This window comes from Bombina bombina, chromosome 2, assembly GCF_027579735.1.
Source record: "Bombina bombina isolate aBomBom1 chromosome 2, aBomBom1.pri, whole genome shotgun sequence".
Taxonomy (NCBI): Eukaryota; Metazoa; Chordata; class Amphibia; order Anura; family Bombinatoridae; genus Bombina; species Bombina bombina.
In genome coordinates, this window is record NC_069500.1 from 640,478,464 (window position 1) to 640,502,846 (window position 24,383).

The 24,383-nt window shown below is 39.9% G+C and overlaps 1 protein-coding gene across 2 annotated transcripts in view; it reads left to right on the forward strand.

The window, feature by feature from the left end:
• SNAPC3 (small nuclear RNA activating complex polypeptide 3) overlaps positions 1-24,383 on the forward strand; it is a 334,648-nt gene that overhangs the window by 278,811 nt on the left and 31,454 nt on the right. For both annotated transcript variants that reach the window (XM_053702581.1, XM_053702580.1), the window contains exon 8: positions 18,313-18,420. In XM_053702581.1, the coding sequence (XP_053558556.1) occupies positions 18,313-18,420 (108 nt within the window). The remainder of the gene's footprint in view (positions 1-18,312; positions 18,421-24,383) is intronic.

The following is a 24,383-nucleotide window of genomic DNA, read 5'->3' on the forward strand; positions in this document are numbered from 1 at the left end:
GTTTAGTTCAGGGGGCTTCTTTTGTTCTTCCGACCTGGACTGTAATTTCAACAGATGCAAGTCTTACAGGTTGGGGAGCTGTGTGGGGGTCTCTGACGGCACAAGGGGTTTGGGAATCTCAGGAGGTGAGATTACCGATCAATATTTTGGAACTCCGTGCAATTTTCAGAACTCTTCAGTCTTGGCCTCTTCTGAAGAGAGAGTCGTTCATTTGTTTTCAGACAGACAATGTCACAACTGTGGCATACATCAATCATCAAGGAGGGACTCACAGTCCTCTGGCTATGAAAGAAGTATCTCGAATTCTGGTTTTGGCGGAATCCAGCTCCTGTCTAATCTCTGCGGTTCATTTCCCAGGTATAGACAATTGGGAAGCGGATTATCTCAGTCGTCAAACGTTGTATCCGGGCGAATGGTCTCTTCACCCAGAGGTATTTCTTCACATTGTTCAAATGTGGGAACTTCCAGAAATAGATCTGATGGTTTCTCATCTAAACAAGAAACTTCCCAGGTATCTGTTCAGATCCCGGGATCCTCAGGCGGAGGCAGTGAATGCATTATCACTTCCTTGGAAGTATCATCCTGCCTATATCTCTCCGCCTCTAGTTCTTCTTCCAAGAGTAATCTCCAAGATTCTGAAGGAATGCTCGTTCTGCTGGTAGCTCCAGCATGGACGGATTCTTTTTCGGATGGCCTCTTGCTAACCATGGGCTCTTCCGTTAAGACCAGACCTTCTGTCGCAAGGTCCTTTTTTCCATCAGGATCTCAAATTTTTAAATTTAAGGGTATGGAGATTGAACGCTTGATTCTTGGTCAAAGAGGTTTCTCTGACTCTGTGATTAATACTATGTTACAGGCTCGTAAATCTGTATCTAGAGAGATATATTATAGAGTCTGGAAGACTTATATTTCTTAGTGTCTTCTCATCATTTTTCCTGGCATTCTTTTAGAATTCCGAGAATTTTTTACAGTTTCTTCAGGATGGTTTAGATAAAGGTTTGTCCGCAAGTTCCTTGACAGGACAAATCTCTGCCCTTTCTGTTCTTTTTCACAGAAAGATTGCTAATCTTCCTGATATTCATTGTTTTGTACAAGACTTGGTTCGTATAAAACCTGTCATTCAGTCAATTTCTCCTCCTTGGAGTTTGAATTTGGTTCTGGGGGCTCTTTCTAGCTCCTCCTTTTGAACCCATGCATTCATTTGGACATTAAACTTCTTTCTTGGAAAGTTTTGTTTCTTTTGGCCATCTCTTCTGCCAGATGAGTCTCTGAATTATCTGCTCTTTCTTGTGAGTCTCCTTTTCTGATTTTTCATCAGGATAAGGCGGTGTTGCGAACTTCTTTTGAATTTTTTCCTAAGGTTGTGTATTCTAACAACATTAGTAGAGAAATTGTGGTTCCTTCATTATGTCCTAATCCTAAGAATTCTAAGGAGAAATCATTGCATTCTTTGGATGTTGTTAGAGCTTTGTAATATTATGTTGAAGCTACTAAGTCTTTCCGAAAGACTTCTAGTCTATTTTTCATCTTTTCTGGTTCTAGAAAAAGCCAGAAAGCTTCTGCCATTTGTTTGGCATCTTGGTTGAAATCTTTAATTCATCATGCCTATGTCGAGTCGGGTAAAACTCCGCCTCAAAGGATTACAGCTCATTCTACTAGGTCAGTTTCTACTTCCTGGGCGTTTAGGAATGAAGCTTCGGTTGATCAGATTTGCAAAGCAGCAACTTGGTCCTCTTTGCATACTTTTACTAAATTCTACCATTTTGATGTGTTTTCTTCTTCTGAAGCAGTTTTTGGTAGAAAAGTACTTCAGGCAGCGGTTTCAGTTTGAATCTTCTGCTTATGTTTTCATTAAACTTATTTTGGGTGTGGATTATTTTCAGCAGGAATTGGCTGTCTTTATTTTATCCCTCCCTCTCTAGTGACTCTTGCGTGGAAAGATCCACATCTTGGGTAGTCATTATCCCATACGTCACTAGCTCATGGACTCTTGCTAATTACATGAAAGAAAACATAATTTATGTAAGAACTTACCTGATAAATTCATTTCTTTCATATTAGCAAGAGTCCATGAGGCCCACCCTTTTTGTGGTGGTTATGATTTTTTTGTATAAAGCACAATTATTCCAATTCCTTATTTTATATGCTTTCGCACTTTTTTCTTATCACCCCACTTCTTGGCTATTCGTTAAACTGATTTGTGGGTGTGGTGAGGGGTGTATTTATAGGCATTTTAAGGTTTGGGAAACTGTGCCCCTCCTGGTAGGAATGTATATCCCATACGTCACTAGCTCATGGACTCTTGCTAATATGAAAGAAATGAATTTATCAGGTAAGTTCTTACATAAATTATGTTTTTCTCTTGTTAAGTGTATCCAGTCCACGGATCATCCATTACTTATGGGATACCAATACCAAAGCTAAAGTACACGGATGATGGGAGGGACAAGGCAGGATTAAGCGGAAGGAACCACTGCCTGAAGAACCTTTCTCCCAAAAACAGCCTCCGAAGAAGCAAAAGTATCAAATTTGTAAAATTTGGAAAAAGTGTGAAGCGAAGACCAAGTCGCGGCCTTGCAAATCTGTTCAACAGAGGCCTCATTTTTAAAGGCCCAGGTGGAAGCCACAGCTCTAGTAGAATGAGCTGTAATCCTTTCAGGGGGCTGCTGTCCAGCAGTCACATAGGCTAGGCGTATTATGCTCCGAAGCCAAAAGGAAAGAGAGGTTGCCGAAGCTTTTTGACCTCTCCTCTGTCCAGAGTAAACGACAAACAGGGTAGATGTTTGACGAAAATCTTTAGTAGCTTGTAAGTAAAACTTCAAGGCACGGACTACGTCCAGATTATGTAAAAGACGTTCCTTCTTTGAAGAAGGATTAGGACACAATGATGGAACAACAATCTCTTGATTGATATTCTTGTTAGAAACCACCTTAGGTAAAAACCCAGGTTTAGTACGCAGGACTACCTTATCTGCATGAAAAATCAGATAAGTAGAATCACATTGTAAGGCAGATAGCTCAGAGACTCTCTGAGCCGAGGAAATAGCCATCAAAAACAGAACTTTCCAAGATAAAAGTTTAATATCAATGGAATGAAGGGGTTCCAACGGAACTCCTTGAAGAACTTTAAGAACCAAGTTTAAGCTCCACGGGGGAGCAACAGGTTTAAACACAGGCTTAATTCTAACCAAAGCCTGGCAAAATGCCTGGACGTCTGGAACCTCTGCCAGACGCTTGTGCAAAAGAATAGACAGAGCAGAAATCTGTCCCTTTAAGGAACTAGCTGATAATCCTTTGTCCAAGCCCTCTTGGAGAAAAGACAATATTCTAGGAATCCTAACCTTACTCCATGAGTAATTCTTGGATTCACACCAATAAAGATATTTACTCCATATCTTGTGGTAGATTTTCCTGGTAACAGGCTTTCGTGCCTGTATTAAAGTATCAATGACTGACTCGGAGAAGCCACGCTTTGATAGAATCAAGCGTTCAATCTCCATGCAGTCAGTATCAGAGAAATTAGATTTGGATGAATGAAAGGACCTTGTATCAGAAGGTCCTGTCTTAGAGGCAGAGTCCATGGTGTAAAGGATGACATGTCCACTAGGTCTGCATACCAAGTCCTGCGTGGCCACGCAGGTGCTATCAGAATCACTGATGCTCTCTCCTGGTTGATTTTGGCAATCAGTCGAGGGAGCAGAGGAAACCGTGGAAACACATAGGCCAGGTTGAAGAACCAAGGCGCTGCTAGAGCATCTATCAGCGTTGCTTCTGGGTCCCTGGACCTGGATCCATAACAAGGAAGCTTGGCGTTCTGGCGAGACGTCATGAGATCCAACTCTGGTTTGCCCCAACGATGAATCAACTGAGCAAACACCTCCGGATGGAGTTTCCACTCCCCCGGATGGAAAGTCTGACGACTTAGAAAATCCGCCTCCCAGTTCTCCACGCCTGGGATATGGATTGCTGACAGGTGGCAAGAGTGGTACTCTGCCCAGCGAATTATATTTGAGACTTCTAACATCGCTAGGGAACTCCTGGTTCCCCCTTGATGGTTTATGTAAGCCACAGTCGTGATGTTGTCCGACTGAAATCTGATGAACCTCAGTGTTGCTAACTGAGGCCAAGCCAGAAGAGCATTGAATATCGCTCTTAACTCCAGAATATTTATTGGAAGGAGTTTCTCCTCCTGAGTCCACGATCCCTGTGCCTTCAGAGAATTCCAGACTGCACCCCAACCTAGAAGGCTGGCATCTGCTGTTACAATTGTCCAATCTGGCCTGCGAAAGGTCATACCCTTGGACAGGTGTACCCGAGACAACCACCAGAGAAAATAATCTCTGGCCTCTTGATCCAGATTTAGCAGAGGGGACAAATCTGTGTAATCCCCATTCCACTGACTCAGCATGCATAATTGCAGCGGTCTGAGATGAAGGCGCTCAAATGGCACTATGTCCATTGCCGCTACCATTAAGCCGATTACCTCCATACACTGAGCTACCGAAGGGCGCGGAATGGAGTGAAGAACACGGCAAGCATTTAGAAGTTTTGATAACCTGGACTCCGTCAGGTAAATTTTCATTTCTACAGAATCTATAAGAGTCCCTAAGAAGGAGACTCTTGTGAGTGGGGATAGAGAACTCTTTTCCTCGTTCACTTTCCACCCGTGCGACCTCAGAAATGCCAGAACTATCTCTGTATGAGACTTGGCAACTTGAAAGCTTGACGCCTGTATCAGGATGTCATCTAGACACGGAGCCACCGCTATGCCTCGCGGTCTTAGAACCGCCAGAAGTGAGCCCAGAACCTTTGTAAAGATTCTCGGGGCTGTAGCCAACCCGAAGGGAAGAGCTACAAATTGGTAATGCCTGTCTAGAAAGGCAAACCTTAGGAACCGATGATGATCTTTGTGAATCGGTATGTGAAGGTAGGCATCCTTTAAGTCCCCTGTGGTCATGTACTGACCTTCTTGGATCATGGGTAGGATGGTCTGAATAGTTTCCATTTTGAAAGATGGAACTCTGAGGAATTTGTTTAAGATCTTTAGATCCAAAATTGGTCTGAAGGTTCCCTCTTTTTTGGGAACCACAAACAGATTCGAATAAAAACCCTGTCCTTGTTCCGTCCGCGGAACTGGATGGATCACTCCCATAACTAGGAGGTCTTGCACACAGCGTAGGAATGCCTCTTTCTTTATCTGATTTGCAGATAGCCTTGAAAGATGAAATCTCCCTTGTGGCCTCAAACCAGAATGCTGCCGCCGCGGCCGTGACAGGCGCAATGCATGCAAGGGGCTGTAAAATAAAACCTTGTTGAATAAACATTTTCTTAAGGTAACCCTCCAATTTTTTATCCATTGGATCTGAAAAAGCACAACTGTCCTCAACCGGGATAGTAGTACGCTTTGCTAAAGTAGAAACTGCTCCCTCCACCTTAGGGACCGTCTGCCATAAGTCCCGTGTAGTGGCGTCTATTGGAAACATTTTTCTAAATATAGGAGGTGGGGAAAAAGGCACACCCGGTCTATCCCACTCCTTGCTAATAATTTCTGTAAGCCTTTTAGGTATAGGGAAAACATCAGTACATACCGGTACCGCATAGTATTTATCCAGCCTACACAATTTCTCTGGTACTGCAACTGTGTTACAGTGATTCAGAGCAGCTAATACCTCCCCAAGCAACACACGGAGGTTCTCAAGCTTAAATTTAAAATTAGAAATCTCTGAATCAGGATTCCCCGAGTCAGAGATGTCACCCACAGACTGAAGCTCTCCGTCCTCATGATCTGCATATTGTGATGCAGTATCAGACATGGCCCTTACAGCATCTGCGCGCTCTGTATTTCTCCTAACCCCAGAGCAATCGCGCTTGCCTCTTAATTCAGGCAACCTGGATAATACCTCTGACAGGGTATTATTCATGATTGCAGCCATGTCCTGCAAGGTAATCGCTATGGGCATCCCTGATGTAATTGGCGCCATATTAGCGTGCATCCCCTGAGCGGGAGGCGAAGGGTCTGACACGTGGGGAGAGTTAGTCGGCATAACTTCCCCCTCGTCAGAATCTTCTGGTGATATTTCTTTTATAGTTAAAGACTGATCTTTACTGTTTAAGGTGAAATCAATACATTTAGTACACATTCTCCTATGGGGCTCCACCATGGCTTTCAAACATAATGAACAAGTAGTTTCCTCTGTGTCAGACATGTTTAAACAGACTAGCAATGAGACTAGCAAGCTTGGAAAACACTTTAAACAAGTTTACAAGCAATATAAAAAACGTTACTGCACCTTTAAGAAACACAAATTTTGTCAAAATTTGAAATAACAGTGAAAAAAGGCAGTTACTCTAACAAAATTTTTACAGTGTATGTAACAAGTTAGCAGAGCATTGCACCCACTTGCAAATGGATGATTAGCCCCTTAATACCCAAAAAATAATAAAAGACAAAAACGTTTTTTGTTTGTTTTTTTTTCAAACAGTCACAACAACTGCCACAGCCCTACTGTGGCTTTTTACCTCCCTCAAAAACGACTTTGAAGCCTTTTGAGCCCTCCAGAGATGTCCTGGATCATGCAGGAAGAAGCTGGATGTCTGTGTCTGTAATTTTTGCTGTGCAAAAAAACGGCAAAATAGGCCCCTCCCACTCATATTACAACAGTGGAAAGCCTAAGGAAACTGTTTCTAGGCCAAATTCAAGCCAGCCATGTGGAAAAAAACTAGGCCCCAATAAGAGTATGCATCTCTATTAATAAGCCTGATACCAGTCGCTGTCACTGCATTTAAGGCTTTACTTACATTAGTTTGGTATCAGCAGCATTTTCTAGCAAATTCCATCCCTAGAAAAATATTAACTGCACATACCTTATTGCAGGAAAACCTGCACGCCATTCCCTCTCTGAAGTTACCTCACTCCTCAGAATATGTGAGAACAGCCATGGATCTTAGTTACTTCTACTAAGATCATAGAAAACGCAGGCAGATTCTTCTTCTAAATACTGCCTGAGATAAACAGTACACTCCGGCACCATTTAAAAATAACAAACTACACAATACTACATCTATGGCAATAAGCCGGACCGAATGCTAGCTAACAAATTGAAAGATATAGTGAAAACTACGACAGTCCCACAGATACAAACCCCAAATAACAAGACCACCAATGACCCTCAAGACATAGCGAACCTATTTGCAGACTACTATGGTAAACTGTATAACATAACAATAACACACAAAGAGAGAGATAGAGCCCTGGATTTTTCATCCTTTCTCGGAGATAGCACACTACCAACCGTCACCACAGACGATCTTGACTCCCTAAATAGACCCATAACTCCAGAGGAAATAACACACAGTATAAAGAATCTTAAAAGATCCAAAGCCCCAGGACCTGATGGCTATCCTGCCATCTTTTACAAAATATTGCATCCTATTTTAGTACCCCAACTAGTTAAAGTATTTAATGCTATGATGCAAGGCAAGGAAGTTCCCAGAGAAATGTTGATGGCCCGGATCACAGTGATCCCAAAACCAGGAAAAAACAAACAACATTGCCAAAACTACAGACCCATTTCCCTTATCAATCAGGACATTAAACTATTTACCAAAATCCTAGCAAACCGACTAAACCCACTCCTTACTAAATTAATTCACCCAGACCAAGTAGGATTTATTACGCAGAGAGAAGCCCCAGACAACACAAGAAAAATTATCAATTTGATTAATATAGCCTCGGTAGAAAGAATGCCTTCTCTGTTCCTCTCACTGGACGCAGAGAAGGCATTCGATAGGATTGACTGGGACTATATGTTCGCGGTCCTAGAAAGAGTAGGCATCACAGGATCATTTTATGACGCCATCAAAACACTATACTCATACCCAACAGCTTATGTTAAATTGTCAGGCTACCAATCAAAACCCATACACGTTAACAACGGAACTAGACAAGGTTGTCCACTTTCCCCACTCTTATTCGCTCTGAGCATAGAACCGTTAGCAATCAAGATCAGAGAAAACCAGGATATCTCTGGCATTCAGGTAGGCCAAACAGAACATAAGATCTCCTTATTTGCTGACGACGTGATCTTGACATTAACTAAACCCTTACTCTCCCTCCCCCCAGTATATAAATTAATACAACAATTTGGATCCCTATCGGGATATAAAATAAACGAAGAGAAATGTGAAGCCCTGGGAGTCGGTATCCCAAACCACACTAAAAAATTAATGGAATTCAACTTTTCATTCAGATGGCCAAAGAAGTCCATTAAATATTTAGGAATCAACTTATCTAATAACATACACTCTTTATACCAGCTGAACTATCTGTCCATGTTTAAAAACATTAGCGCCCTAATCACAAAATGGATGAAACTCAAAATCTCATTCTATGGAAGAATTATCTCTACTAAGATGTCCTTACTACCTAAGCTGCTCTATCTATTTCGCTCCTTACCTATATCTCTTCCTCTATCAGACTTACAAAAACTCCAGAAGGACATCTTAAAATTTGTGTGGCAGGGAAAAAGAGTGAGAATCAATAAGAAACTTATGTGTACTACCAAGGGAGATGGGGGGGGTGGGTCTCCCAAACCTAATATATTATTATTCGGCCCGCACTGCCCAAACCCTACATTGGTTCAATATCAACAATAACTCACAATGGGTAAATATTGAATCCAGCGTTATGAACACCACACCATTATCTAACCTCTTATGGACCCCTGACACCACAACTACTCCCAAAAAATGTGAATATATCGCAATTCAACACACCTTACACATTTGGAAAACACTAAACTCCAAATTCCCCCTACTTAATAGGAGATCGATGATCACCCCCTTGATAACTAAAACTTCCTCTTTCGATAAAACCACACAACAGAAATGGCGTAATAGAGGACTTTATAGAATTGCAGACATATATAAAGAAGGTAGGATGATTACATACGAACAATATCAGGCTTTAGATAATGAAGACAGGAATATTTGGTATCACTACCTCCAATTAAAATCCAGAGCACAGCAAGTTATGGGGGGAGAGAGGGTCCCAACAAGTACCATACTAGAGAGGCTCTGCCTAGCGGATCACCAAATCAGGGGGGGAATATCTACCTTATACACACTATTCAATAGCGCACCTCAAGATAGTAAACCACCCATAATGTTAAAATGGGAAAATGACACGGGGAGAACCTGGTCAGTTAGGACGTGGAGGGAGGCCTTAGCTAATGGCTTATCCTTCTCGCAAAATGCGACCCTCAGGGAAAATTTCCTTAAGGTGGCTTTCAGATGGTATTTATTCCCAACTAGATCAGGTGATAGAGGTGACCCACTATCCAAACTCTGCTATAGAGGATGTGGCGAACTTGGGACATACCCACACATGTGGTGGGACTGTAGAAACGTCAAGGAGATTTGGAGACATACATCTGCTCTTTTGAGTGATATTTTCCAAAAACCAATAACCTTGTCAATGGAGCAGGCCTTACTCAACTTCCCGATCCCAGGAATTTCCAAGCACAATAATAAGCTAGCTAGGTGGATATGTACAATTGTCAGACTGGGCATAGCCCAATTCTGGAAAGAAACCCCCCCTAGTTTTGAAATGATAAAACAAAAAATGATATTTCACTTCGATATGGCGAGCTCCACAGCAGAATACCTAGATGATAAAAAAACATTCCTTCAACAATGGGAGCCCTTTATACATTACTATGAAGCCCTGAGGAGGAGAGGGGGGGGCAGGAATGGACCGGGCCGGGCAAAGCTTTTAAGAAACAGCACCACTAATTCCCATGGGGGGGTAGAGACAACTTCAAATCTGTATATTGTATTACATGCGATTGTAGAGTCTTTTCAATGTACTAAGTGACCTCTAAATGCTGGAATTTGTGACCAATGTTTATTGTTTATTGTAAATGTTAAAATGTATGAATAAAAATATTTTCAACATAAAAATAACACTTTTGATTGAAGAATAAACTAAGTATAAAACACCACACTCCTCTTACGACCTCCATCTTGGTTGAGGCTTGCAAGAGAATGACTGGATATGACAGTTAGGGGAGGAGCTATATAGCAGCTCTGCTGTGGGTGATCCTCTTGCAACTTCCTGTTGGGAAGGAGAATATCCCATAAGTAATGGATGATCCGTGGACTGGATACACTTAACAAGAGAAAATAATGCATCTCTGAAATAATAATGCTGTAAAGACGTTCTTGTCTCTAAATTATAAAATAAAAGATGCATAAACCTTAACTGGGGACTCCTTAGTTTTATATAAACATAAGCACAATTGAGATTAAAAGCAGGTCCTAAATATTGGGTAATAATAATGATAGATATCCAAACATACCTCCATTAACTCTGAGATAGCGGTTTGCATCAACATAATCTTAATGGAGCATATTTAGTTGTGTTGCACCTCTATTAAAGTACTTTATAGGGCTGTGTATTAGGTGATAGTTACTATATTCTATGTGTCAATTGATTTTCGTAAATAAGTGGGTAAGAGAGATAATGAAATGCTCCAGTACTCCGATTACTTGTGGACAGTGCATCACCTGAAATCCGAAAGTCCTTATTTGAATTATATATTATTGGATACTTCCCCAGGGGCCCCCCACTAAACCCCCAGAAAAACATACAAGTGTAATTAAGGACATAATCGAAGTAGCAGTGCTCACTGTGCAATATTAGGAAAAAACAGATATACATTACGCTATTCAAAATATGAGCGTGGTAAATATGAAGTACACAACACAAACACATTTGTTAGGCTAAACATTGAAGTTGGAACCCATTTAGTCAAAGCCTTTTGTAGACAACTATAACCCCCGGCCCTGGCCGCAAGCCGCAGGAAGCAGGCCAAGCAGTCAATAAGTATAAACATCAATGGAACCCTTCCGGCATGACAGTATAATTAACTATGCTGAGCTGTGTTCTAACCCTGATACTATACCATAACAAAATAGATTATATAAACAAGTGCACTACAACAATGATCAACATGTACATGAACAGTTTAGGAACATTCAAATCTCTCCCCTCGCATGTGATAAATTATGAACGCCAGGTGATAGCTTACATTAAAATCCAGTGACAAGCTCCAACACACAGTCCCAACATCCCAGTCTTGAACCCCTAAGCCATAGATGTAGCGTCGGTTTGAGGAAGATATTTTAGAGTTATCGTCCACTTTCGGTTTTTCAGATAGGGGCATATCCACAGTGTCCATCTGATTAAACAAGAGCCCTATATTATTAGGCTTGGTAAGGCTCTCTGGTGTGAAGATCATCTTGAAGCTTAAGGCTACTCGGGCTTCAGCCCAGGGTCCCCACACCGGCTCAGCCTTTGTCAAGGTCCCGTCCAGCGCCAGATGTTTTGGGGCTATATCGGCTGTCATCTGATCAGCTACAGGAACGCTATCACTTGCTGCGACTGCAGGCATCTTTTTAGCTGAGTGTCCGACATCGTCAGTATACCCCAAGCTAACCTCTTTACAGAGTGCAGAGGTCTCATTATGCACATTTTACTATTAGTGGAGATTCGATAGGTTCAGATACGTCCTGGGTAGGGTTTATATTGATGGAAATAGTGGGTTGATAGAACTGTTGCTGCTTTTCGTAAGCTTGCATGAAAAAGTCCCATGGAGCCCTTGTAAGTAGGGTTTGGAAGCAGCGTTCTAGCCTTTCCATGCTGTAGACAAAGCGTGCTTGCAGATCTCTCTCCTGCGCGGCAGCCATTTTTACCTTGTAGAGAAGAGAGATAAACAAAGATATATTCTTTTCTTTGGGCACTTTTTTACTGGTATAGTGCTGCAATAGGTTGTGCAATTCGGTCAAGATTTATAGAGTCCCAATTAAGGCAAAAACCCTCGATTCCTCGAGGGGGGTGGTGCTGCCTATATATGAGCCGCCACTCTAGGCCTCCTACGTCGGATGCCAAGCTCAAACTTCACGAATTACAGGGCAATTTCCCCCAAAATTCAAATGCTTACATGCAGGTTTACTCTTATACACAGATGGTTAAAAATATTTGCTGTAAAAATGTCTTTTTTACCGGCGGGTATCAAGTCTTCCGTAAGAGCTCAGGGAAAGTGCGACTGTGTATAGCCGCAGCTCGGACACGCCCCTCATTGGAGTTTTTTTTATCCCTTTATATAGCAAGTGTATTTCATTTAATCTTTGTATAGCCTGAGGAAACAGCCCCTGCAGAGGCTGAGAAACGCGTCGCTTTTTAATAAAACTTTTTTTAATATAGTATATACTTGCTGTGTTTGGTGGAGTTTATTAAAACTATACTCTGCATTTTTGCTTTGGATATCACATCATTATCTTTCTGGGTGTCCAGCAAGCCAAGAAATGCAGTCAGCTGGGAGGCTGTGAAATCGCAGCCTGCTCTTACTGCACCTGGAGGTGCTTCAAATTCTGTAAGTGCAATCATTTCTCCTATACCTTGTTTCCCCTGTCTATACTGTATTGGGCTATGGTTGTTTGCTTTCTTACAGATAAAGAGACTACCATCTGATATGTTCCAGATTTGACACGACTGCTGGATTTTAACAGTGAGCTGGCATACTGCAAAGCTCCAGCCTGCTTGAATAGCACCATTAGGTGCAATACTCTTGTGAGTATATTTATTATTATACCAATTTATCATCTGTTTTGGTGGTACTAGGCCGTTGTGGCGCCTCTGTTTTTTCTCTTTAAATTTACTTATATCCCTTTGGAAGTTAGTTTTTTTCTTTTAGACCTGTTAGATTCCTTTCACAGGAGGGTTCAGCAAGCAGGCTGTATTTTCTACGCCAGCAGTTTTTTGCTGATGTGGCTGCTGCTTCTTTTTATTTGGTTATTCTTTCTAAGCAGTTTTCTGATGATTTTGGTTAGTAAAGTTTAATTCTAAAAATATGTATTTAATAGTACTCTCTATAAAGACTTTATGATTAAAGTTTGTATTTGCTGATATGGTTTCTAAATCCAGATTTTTATCTCTCTTATCAGGGAAAGAAGTTGTTTACATCTAGTTTGGATTCTATTATCTCTACTAGCTAGGACGCTTTTTCATCCTCAGGACAGGAGTACAGAGGCTAATATAGAGCTTTAAATTGTTTTTGCCTTTTTTGTCATAACAAGGAAGGGAAAGGAAGTCTGTTACCTCTTTTTCAGAATCAGGGTTTATTTGGCTCTGCCTGTAAAACTAGTTTAATCTGGAACAAGTTTAGGAAGTCCAGGGAATCCACTGCCTAATCCAAATCTGCTTGAGGTATGGCTCCTGATCCAGAGGGTCTGGTGGGGGCAGGTTAGTTACCGGGCTCTAAGTATAGTTTCTCAGGGTTATTAATAGGTTTCAGACCTAGGCCTTCCAGTCATATCCTGTCATATGTTCCTAAGATACTGTGAAGGTACAGGCCTTTTTTCAGTCAAGTTTTGGATATAGGTCTATGGGAGTCATTGTTCCTGTTCCTTTATTAAAGTTCTGGGAACCCTTTTGTCTGTGAGCGGAATTTATGTGTTTTCCTTACGTCGTCGATATCTTGATTCTGCTTTATATTTTCTTTTAGCGGATTCTCTCTTTTTCAGACTATCGTGGTGTCTTTTTAATATATGGTTGGAAAATCAGTTTTCTCAGACAAGGGTTGTTTTTCTGAATGTTCAGATAGATTAAATTTTCATGAATCTTTCTTTGACAACTAGTGTTAGCTTGTTAGATCTTCTGTTGTTTACTTTTCTTAATTAGATCTCATGTGTGCTGCATTAGAGTCTTTTCTGTTTGCTCATTTTTACTTGATGCCTCTTCTGCTTTCTATGCTTCTGCAATGGAGCATGGATCATACTCAGCTGCCTTAATCATTTAGCTTGTTCATAGGACAAGTTAGTCCCTGTCTGGGTGGATCATCAGCTTTTTATGTAGGGGGCTTCTTTTGCCCATCTTATTTGGTCTGTGATCTCTTTGGATGCAAGTCTTTCAGGTTGGGGGCTGTCTGTGGGTCTCTGAGGACACAAGGGGTTTGGAGTCCTTCAGGGTTGAGCTTTGTTGAAAAGGGAATCTTCTCTCCTTTTTCAGACAGGCAATTTTTTGCAGTGGCTTTCATCTTTTATCAGGAGGAAACTTGTAGTTCCCTAGCTATGAAGGCAGTGTCTTGAATTATTTCCTGGGCAGTAGCCAATTTTTTGATTTCTGCAGTTTATATTCCAGATGTGAACATCAGTTTTTTCTCAGTTGTCAGTCCTGCACCCGGGGGGAGTTGTCTCTCTATTTGGATGTTTTCTGTCAGATAGTGGATCTTTGGGGTGTCCCAGAAGGTAGACCTGATGATTTAATGATTGAATTATAATCTTTTTAGTGGTTATTCTGTTAACTCCATGGCCTTTTCGGCTGGCTTATGAGTCCAGGCTTTCTGTCTTAAAGGGTCATGAAACCCAAAATATTTATTTCATGATTCAGATAGAGAATACAATTTTAAACAACATTCCAATTTACTTCTATTATCTAATTTGCTTCATTCTTTAGATATCCCTTGTTGAAGAAATAGCAATGCACATGGGTGAGCCAATAACAAGAGGCGTCTATGTGCAGCCACCAATCAGCAGATACTGAACATATCTAGATATGCTTTTCAACCAAGTATATCACGAGAATGAAGCAAATGAAATAACAGAAGTAAATTAGAAAACTGTTTAAAATAGCATGCTCTTTCTAAAGCATGAAAGAAAGTTTTTGGCTAGAATGTCCCTTTAAGGTCCATTTTTATCATCAGGATATTGATTTGCTGAGTTTAATGGCATGGAGATTAAACGGTTAGTTCTTGGGCAGAAAGGTTACTCTGTGATTACCTTGTATCTAAGCATCTGCAGACTGCCCTCTTATTTCAGCTCTTTTGACAGATTTGCATTTTAGCCAAATCGGGGCCCTCTCATACGTAACTCCACGGGCGTGAGCACAATGTTATCTGTATGGCACACATGAACTAACACCCTCTAGCTGTGAACAACTGTCAAATACATTCAGATAAGAGGCGGCCTTAGACATTAGCATATGAGCCTACCTAGGTTTAGCTTTCAACTAAGAATACCAAGAGAACAAAGCAAATGTGATAATAAAAGTAAATTGGAAAGTTGTTTAAGATTGCATGCCCTATGTGAATCATGAAAGTTTAATTTTGACTAGACTGTCCCTATAAACTTTATTGGATTTTTTAAAATTATATATTAAACAAGATAATAAACCTTTTTTGTGTTGTCATTTATTTACAAAATAAAACATTTTAAAGATATTCTTTCTCAATATCAAAATGTATTTGAAGATATTTAGCAAATCTAGCAAAAATCCACAAATTCCATGTTTATAATTAACACTGTAAGAAAAAAAATAAGGAAAAAAATCTGCACTTAACATTAGGCAAGCTTGTGTAGTTATCTGGAATGTCTCTCTTCACTGAGAGGGAATGTGAGGTCCAGTCAGAGGGACGTGAGACGGACTTCATAAGATGTCTAGATAATAGGGTAATATCATACATTGTAGATCTTGTTAAGTATAGATCATGTTTTTTCCTGGCATTCTTTTAGAATTCCTTGGGGTTTTGCTACTTTTGAAGTATGGATTAGATAAGAATTTATCTGCTAGCTATTTGAAAGTTCAGGTTTTCTTTTACAAGATATGACGAGTCCACGGATTTCATCCTTATGGGATTACGCCTCCTGGTCAGCAGGAAGTGGCAAAGAGCACCACAGCAGAGCTGTATATATAGCTCCTCCCTTCCCTCCCACCCCAGTCATTCTCTTTGCCTGTGTTGGTGATAGAAAGAGGTAAAGCGAGGTGTTAGTTTAGATTCTTCAATCAAGAAGTTTTTTTTGTTTTAAAATGGTGCCAGTGAGTACTATTTTTCTCAGGGAGAAATCGTCAGTCTATAACTTCCCAAGAGGAGTGGAGACATTTTATTTTTCTGCCCTGATGTTGATGATCTTAGCTAACGTTATCTAAGATCCATGCTGACCAGGAGGCGTAATCCCATAAGTAAGGATGAAATCCGTGGACTCGTCATATCGTAAAATAAATAAATTTATCAGGTAAGCATAAATTTCCTTTTTTGTTCTTTCCGTTTTGTTCCCCTTTAAGATTGTTAATCTTTCTGATATTCATGGTTTTTATTCTAGCTTTGGCTACAATTTTACCTGTCCTTAAGTCAATTTCTCTGTTTTGAAAGGTTTTTGCTTTCTTTTGGCTATCTCTTCTGCCAGAAGAGTCTCTGAGTTGTCTGTTCTTATCTTTCATTAGGATAAGGCAGTTTTGTGGATTGTATTTGACTTTTTTCCTAAGGTTGTCTCTTCGTCTTATTTAATTATAATTAGGAAATTGTTGTACCTTCTTTATGTCTCAATCCTTGAATTCTTAAGAGAGGCTTCTTCATGTCTTGGATGTTGTTAGAGCCTTGAGTATTATAAGGATTTCAGACAAACTTCCAAGCTTGTTTTTCACCTTTATTTTCCAGAAAGGGGCAGAAGGTGCCATTTCTTTGGATCCTGGTTGATACTTTTGATGAATTAGGCTTTCTTGGAGGTGGGTTAGACGCCACCTAGAAAGATTTTTGCCCATTTTATAAGATAAGATTTTACTTCTTATGCTTTTTAGAATGAGGCTTTTGTTAACCATTTTTGCAATGTAGCTTCTTGGTAAATTTTGCATACTTTTGCTAAATGTTATGTTTCTCGTGTGTTTTTTTTTGTTTCTTCTGAGGCAGCCTTTGGTAGGAAGTCCTTCCTGTCTCTGGATTGTTTTGATTTCACCTTTTGGTCATTTTCATTGCTTATTACCCTGTTTTGTGTGATCTTTTTCTCCTTCCCTTATTTTTCATTACTCGTGGACTCCACAGCTTGGGTCTTAGTTTCTAGGAGTAATGGATTGTGGACGTTCACCACCTGTATGAAAGAAAACATAATTTATACTTACCTGATAAATTAATTTCATGATTGGGAGAGTCCATGAGACCCCACCCTGTTTTTTTGGTGTTGATTTATTTTTGTGGGAGGGGTATTATCGAGCTCTTGGGGTTTGGGCATATTTGCCTCCACCTAGTGGCAGGGAAGAGTAATTCCCAGGAGTAATGGATCGTGGACTCTCACCACCATGAAATAAATTACTTTAGCAGGTAAGTATAAATTATGTTTTTCCTGTTGAAACCTCTGCCTATGCAAAAAAATATCAGTGCTGCAGTAATGGATCCAGAAAATCCATGTAAACAAATGATCTTTAGTAGAAACCAACCGCCCAGGACAGGGGTGAGTGTGTCTGGCCTCAGATTTAAAGGGGCAATAAACCAGTCTGTTTTGTTGCTATAGAATGACACCAGACAAGTCTAAATGTTTTTAAATCAAATAATTTTTTTTTTTGCTGCAATTAATTTTTAGTTTCAAACTGCATCCACCACATTGGTGAAGTCGATCTGGGCTCGATTTTGCAGCTGACAAGGCTAGTCACTGTCACATTTATGCTAATGTGAAGTGCATTGTTTTGCAGTTCTTATCTGTTAAATTCAATTAGGGAAGTATTAGTAGCAGGGTTACCCTTGAGAAGTCTGCTGTGTGCTTTTTCAGTTCTGAGAATTAGAAAAATAAAATTTTTCAGAGCTAAATTACAAGGAAAGGGCACAAAATAAATGACAGTCTATTCCTAACTTACTTGACTATATCAATTGAGAAAAAAATAAATAATAACCTGTATAATTTATGCAAACACGTTGTATCCCTCCTAAAGAGAACTGGAATAAGGCAGCAGAGAGTGGCGCTCTGCATGGGCTGGTCTCTGGGTTGCTTGTCTTACAGATGGTATAAAGCAAGATGCGCAACACCTTCTGTATGACGTCACTTAGCTACGTGCCACATAAAAGCTTTGGATAGCAAATAGTCCTTGTAAAACGGAGGTAAAATATCATAATGGGAACACAATTTTCGTCTACTGCAAAAGCACTGGAAGTACTGGTCACATTACCTTAGGCTGGACAGTCAAATGCTATAATATTTTAGACTGATTTCCATACTTTACAGTGAATATTTGCTTTACATATATTTTTTTCTGATTTCGAAACACGCAGCTATTCTTATCACAGCTTGGGTGGCTGCCCAGACTAAAATACTGTTTGACACTGAATTGAATTCACAGCTTTTGAATCACAATAGTCCCTGCACAGCATGGTATAATGCAAGAAACAACGGGATAGCTTTTTTGTTTTAATTGTTATTAAGATAAGATGTAGGTTCTTTTTATAATTTTTCACTCTTGTGAAGTTTTGTCTGAATTTGCTTGTATTACAGGTTGATCCACTACGAGGATTGCTTGGATAGAACGGCCTACCCACTACAGATCAAAAGACACTGGTTTTGGACCAGGAAGTGTTCTGTCTGTAAATTGTATACTGCCAGGTAGGTATCAGCGTATGTTTCTGTTTGCACATATATTATCAGTTTCTTCTTCCCCATAGTTTGTAGAGGCAAATGATGGGTAATCAGCTTCTGCTTCTTGTAAAGTTAATGATCAGAAGCATTAAAGGGCCATTATAGTGATAAAATGACATGCTCTAATTTGTTAAGAGCATGAAATGTTATTATTAGCGACAATGCACAAAGAGGTTAAACACATAATTCGAGTTTCACTTGGGAGACGGAGAGATGCTGGTTGGATCAGCAGCAGTTTCCACTCAGCGCCAGCAGTGCTTTGCAGCTTTCGAGTGGCACTTTAACATATTAGCGCATGTCATTTTACCACTGGTCCTTTAAAGCTTTCCGTTATTAACATTTTTTACTGCTCATATTTTTAACTGTAAATGATATAAAAGAATAATTAAGCTGTGGTTGGTAAAGGTTTAAGACTATGAAACCATTCAATTCAAATTAAAATGTGTTCCTTGTTAGCCCTATCATAAGAAAATCATGTGGTATTTCTGCAAAATGAGAAAATATTTACACTGAAAATAGTGGGACAGGCTCACAATCTAAAAAGTCCTGGGACAAACACCCAGAATGGATGCAGGAAAATGTTAAAAAAAAAAAGAAAAACAAAAGGGTTACCCGGAGGAAAGAAAGTTAAAGTATTTAAAAATATTAATAATCGTGCTAATATAACATTTATGCAGCATAGTCTGCTCAAGCCATGTCATAGTTGTACAGTTCACCTTATTAAAATCTTCCTGTGTGGCACAGACCATAACAATGGAGCGCTCTGCCCCTTACCATTCTGCTTGTGCCTGATTTCTTTTATTGCTACAAAAACATAAATTATGCATACCTTATAATTTAATTTCCTTCTGTATGAGGAGAGACCACGGCATAATTCCTTACTGTTGGGAAATACTGAAACTGGCCACCAGGAGGAGGCAGACACACCCCAGCCAAAGGCTTAAATACTCCCCCTACTTCCCTCATATCCCAGTCATTCTGCCAAGGGAACAAGGAACAATAGGAGAAATATCAGGGTATAAATGGTGCTAAAGAGAAAATCTAATATTGGTCCTCCCATCGGAGTATATGGGCGGGGGCCGTGGACTCTCCTCATACAGAAGGAAATTAAATTATCAGGTAAGCATAATTTATATTTTTCTTCTTAATTTGAGGAGAGTCCACGGTATCATTCCTTCCTGTTGGGAAAACTATACCCAAGCTCTAGAGGACACTGAATGATAATGGGAGGGGTAAGAGAGAGACGGACCCTTATCTGAGGGCACCACAGCCTGCAAAACCTTTCTCCCAAAAGCTGCTTCAGCCGAAGCAAAAACGTCAAACTTGTAGAATTTAGTAAAAGTTTGTAAGGAGGACCAGGTAGCCACCTTACAAATCTGATCCATAGAGGCCTCGTTCTTAAAGACCCAAGCGGAAGCCACCGTTCTAGTGGAATGAGCCGTAATCCTCTGCAGAGGTTTAAGCCCCGTTGACTCATAAGCTAAGTGTATAACACTCCTCAAGCAAAAAGATAAGGAAGTCAAAGAAGCCTTCAGACCCGTACGCTTCCCAGAGTAGATAACAAACAAGGAAAAAGTTTGCCTAAAATCCTTAGTAGCTTGAAAATAAAACTTCAAAGCTTGAAGCACATCTAGATTATGAAGTAAATGTTTCTTCGAAGAAGAAGGATTAGGACACAAGGAAGGAACTACAATCTCCTGATTGATGTTACGATCAGACACAACCTTAGGGAGAAAACCCAAACAGGTAAGTAGGACAGCCTTATCAGTGTGGAACACCAGATAAGGAGGCTCACATTACAAGGCAGCTAATTCACAAACTCTGTGAGCCAACGCAATAGCCAATAGAAAAAGAACCTTCCAGGACAATAATTTGATGTCCACCGAATGCATAGGCTCAAACGGAGCCCGTTGCAAAAACTTAAGAACAAGATTCAAACTCCAAGGTGGAGCATTACATCTAAACACAGGTCTGATCCTAATCAGAGCCTTAACAAAAGATTGCACGTCAGGGAGCTCTGCAAGCCTCTTGTGCAGCAAAACAGATAGGGCCAAATCTGTCCTCTCAGGGAACTGGCAGAAAGGCCATTCTCCAGACCCTCCTGGAGAAAAGAAAGTATCCTGGCAGCCTTAACCTTATGCCAAGCTAAACAACGCTCTTCACACCAGAATAAGTAAGTTCTCCACACCTTATGATAAATGCGACGAGTAACAGGCTTCTGAGCCTGAATGAGAATATCAATAACCCTCTCAGAGAAATCTCTCTTGGCTAGAACTAAGCGTTCAATCTCCAAGCAGTCAGCCTCAGAGAATCTATAATTTTTTTTTGCTGAAATAATTTTTATTATTTTCCAGAGAAATAACAAAAAGAACAAACAAATACAAACATGAATAAAATAAATATAACATAACATTGCACTGTTGTACAAGGTACATAGTAATATATTGTGACATTATGTACATTAAGTCTTTTTGTTGCCTAATAGTCATTCACATTCCCAATGACATCTTACTGTATGGATAGAAGTCTAAGGATATCTCATATTTGTGGAAGGCAACTCTCCTCACCTTGGCTACGCCTGTTTTTTTCATAAAACATAATATAGGGTTCCCATTCTACGAGGAATTGGTTTTCCTTATCTAATATCTCAGCTGAAAGTGCTGTTCTATGGTAGTGGTATTCTAATTTGCGTAGTATATGTGTAAAAGGAGGGGGCTTTGACTTCCAGTTCTTGACAATACCCAATCTGGTTATGGTGTAGATCATTTCTGTGAGTTTTCGGTGGTGACCAAAAATGTCTTCATTTGGGAAGTGTAGCAATACGTGCTCTGGTTTTAAGTTTATGTCCCTTGATAAAAGTGTGCCTATGAATTTCTCAGCTTCCTTCCAAATTCTCCTAACTTTAGGGCAACTCCACCACATATGGAGAAAAGTGCCTATTTCTCTGCATCCTCTATAGCAACAATTTTTGTCTGCACCTTGTGTATTATGAAACCTTGTGGGGTGTAGATACCATTTGAAGGCTACCTTCATATAGTTTTCTTTCAGGGCCGCATTCACTGTGAATGCCATACCTCTATATAGGTTTGTTTCCCATAGTTCTACTGGCCAACTATTATTTAATTCATTTTCCCACTTAACTATGAAAGTAGGTTTGTCTATTTTTCTATCGGTATTGAATATTGAGTAAAGCTTGGATATTGTGCCTTTTAGGTTCTGTTTTGATAACCAGATTTTCTCAAAGGCTGTGTCTGGACCCTCCCATCCGCCCCCCAACACCTCTTTAATTCTAGAAAGTAGCTGTGAATAGTGGAACCATTGAGGTCCTGCATCGTTATCTCGGCTTATGTAATGTTCATATGGGGTGGGCTTGTTTTGTTGCAGTGCATCAGCTAGTCTGTAAAGACCTTTGTTTGCCCATTTAGCCCCAATAGCTATTTCCATTGGTGAACCTGACATGATTAGAGGAGTCGGTGTCGATTTTCGACCCATTAAGGGGAATTTATGCGTAAGATTATCCCATGCGTGCCGCATAATAATATGAAGTCCTGTTCGGTAGCCCTATGCCTCCCTCTTTCCTATTTCTAGACATCACTTTTTTATTTATACGTGCCCTCTTACCCTGCCATATAAATTGGAGGATGTCTTTCTGAACTTTAAGTATTTCACTAACTGGTACTGTTACTGGTAGAGATCGGAAAAGATATAATATTTTGGGTAAAACTGTCATTTTTGTTGTGACTATTCTCCCAAATAGGGATATTTTAAGTCTGGACAATTTCTCTAGTAAAAGTATGACATGTTTAAACATTGTGGTGTAATTTTCTTCATATAAATTATTTGTTCTGGCTGTCAAATTTATTCCCAAATATTTTAACGTTTTTTAGGCCACCTAAAAGAGAAGTTGATCTCCAACAGTTTCTTTGTCTGGGGGGGATCTGTACACCTATCGCTTCACACTTATCCTCATTGATCTTATATCCTGACAATTTTCCACATTTTTGAATAATGGCATATAAGGGTGGTAAGGATAAAAGTGGTTTAGTGAGTCTTAATTTTATGTCATCTGCAAAAAGTGATATTTTGTAGATATGTGAGCCAATCTGAATCCCTGCAATATCCGGATTATCCCTAATTTTAATCACCAACGGCTCTATAGTAAGGGCGAGCAGAAGGGGGGACAGGGGACAACCCTGTCTTGTCCCATTACAAAATTTTTTGTTGGTAGACTGATAGCCTGCCACTCTAATGAAAGCTTCTGGATTTGAGTAGAGTTTCAAGATAGCTTTGTGAAACTCGCCAGTTATACCCATTTTATTTAAAATGGCATGAAGATAGTTCCAACTAACCCTATCAAATGCCTTCTCTGCATCCAAGGCTAGGAACAGAGAAGGCATGGATCTGTTCTGTGCATAATTTAAAAGATCTATGATTTTGCGGGTGTTATCTGGGGCCTCTCTTTGCTTGATGAATCCTACTTGGTCTGTATGTACTAATTTTGGTAGCACTAAATTCAATCGGTTTGCTAATATTTTGGTGAAAAGTTTAATATATTGGTTGAGAAGGGATATGGGTCTATAATTTTGACAGTACTGATGACTCTTTCCTGGTTTAGGGACTACTGAGATGCGTGCTAGTAGCATGTCTGGAGGTATATCGTGTCCTTGCATAATTTAGTTAAATAGTTTAACCAGCTGTGGGACCAGGACTAGCCATAGATCCTTATAAAAGGAGCCCGGGAAACCATCCGGTCCTGGGGTTTTATGTCTCTTTAATTCTTTAATTACTGAATAAACTTCTTGAGGAGTTATTGGTGCATTTAATAAATCTCTATCTGAATCTGTTACTGTTGGCATCTCGGATGTGTCTAAGAATTTGTCTAAGTCTGGGTTTCCACTCGTGTTCTCCCCAGAGGAGGGTGTGATATTATACAGTTTACTATAGAAATCTGCAAATGAATTGGCTATTTTCTGTGGGTCATTCGTGGTGGAACCATCAGTTAGTTGTATTTGTGGTATTGAGGATTGTCGTGTGATATCTTTCAGTTTGTTTGCAAGCATTTTGTCAGGTTTGTTACCATATAAGTAGTATTGGGTATCTATTAGCTTAATGGCATGTATCGCCTCTTTATCTTGTAGATGATTTAGCTCTTCATTTTTTACTTTTAGTGTTTTGATTACTGATTTTTTGGGATGTAGTGTAGATTCTCTGTGTAACCTAGCGATCTCTTCCCTAAGTTCAGCTATCTTAGTTCCGTCTTGTTTTTTTAATTTATTAGATTCTGAGATTAGGGTGCCTCTCACATATAATTTTAGGGCTCCCTAGACATAGATTGGGTTTGAAGTAGACCCCTCATTTATTGCAATGAATTCAGGAATATCGCTCTGGAGTTTCTGTAATATCATTGTATCTTTCAATAAACTAGGGTGCAAGGACCAAGACCGTCCTCTATGAGGGTTAATCAGACCCTTAAGGGTCAGTTCCACTATTGACTGACCATGCGCAATTATGGATATCTCCTGAGGATAGTAGCAGCATCAAAATTTGGCATAGTAGTATGTAGTCAATTCTAGAGTGTGTGTTATGGACTGTTGAATAATATGTGTAGTCTCTTACTTTCTTATTAAGGGATCTCCACCCATCTATAAGGTTTTGATCTAGGAGGAAGTAATTTAATTTTTTTTGGGAAGGTCTAGATCCTGATCGTGTCTCATTTACTACTGTAGATGTGTCTAGTGTGTCATCAAGTGTCAAATTAGAATCTCCTATTATGGTTTTATATTTTCGCCATTGTGTGAGAAGCCTGCTAAGTTTTGATGTAAAGGCGGCCTGGGAAGTGTTTGGTGCATATACGTTAACTAGAACGTTTTGTGTGTTTTGGATGGCCCCTCTTACAATAAGAAACCTCCCTTCTTTGTCTCTCACAACCT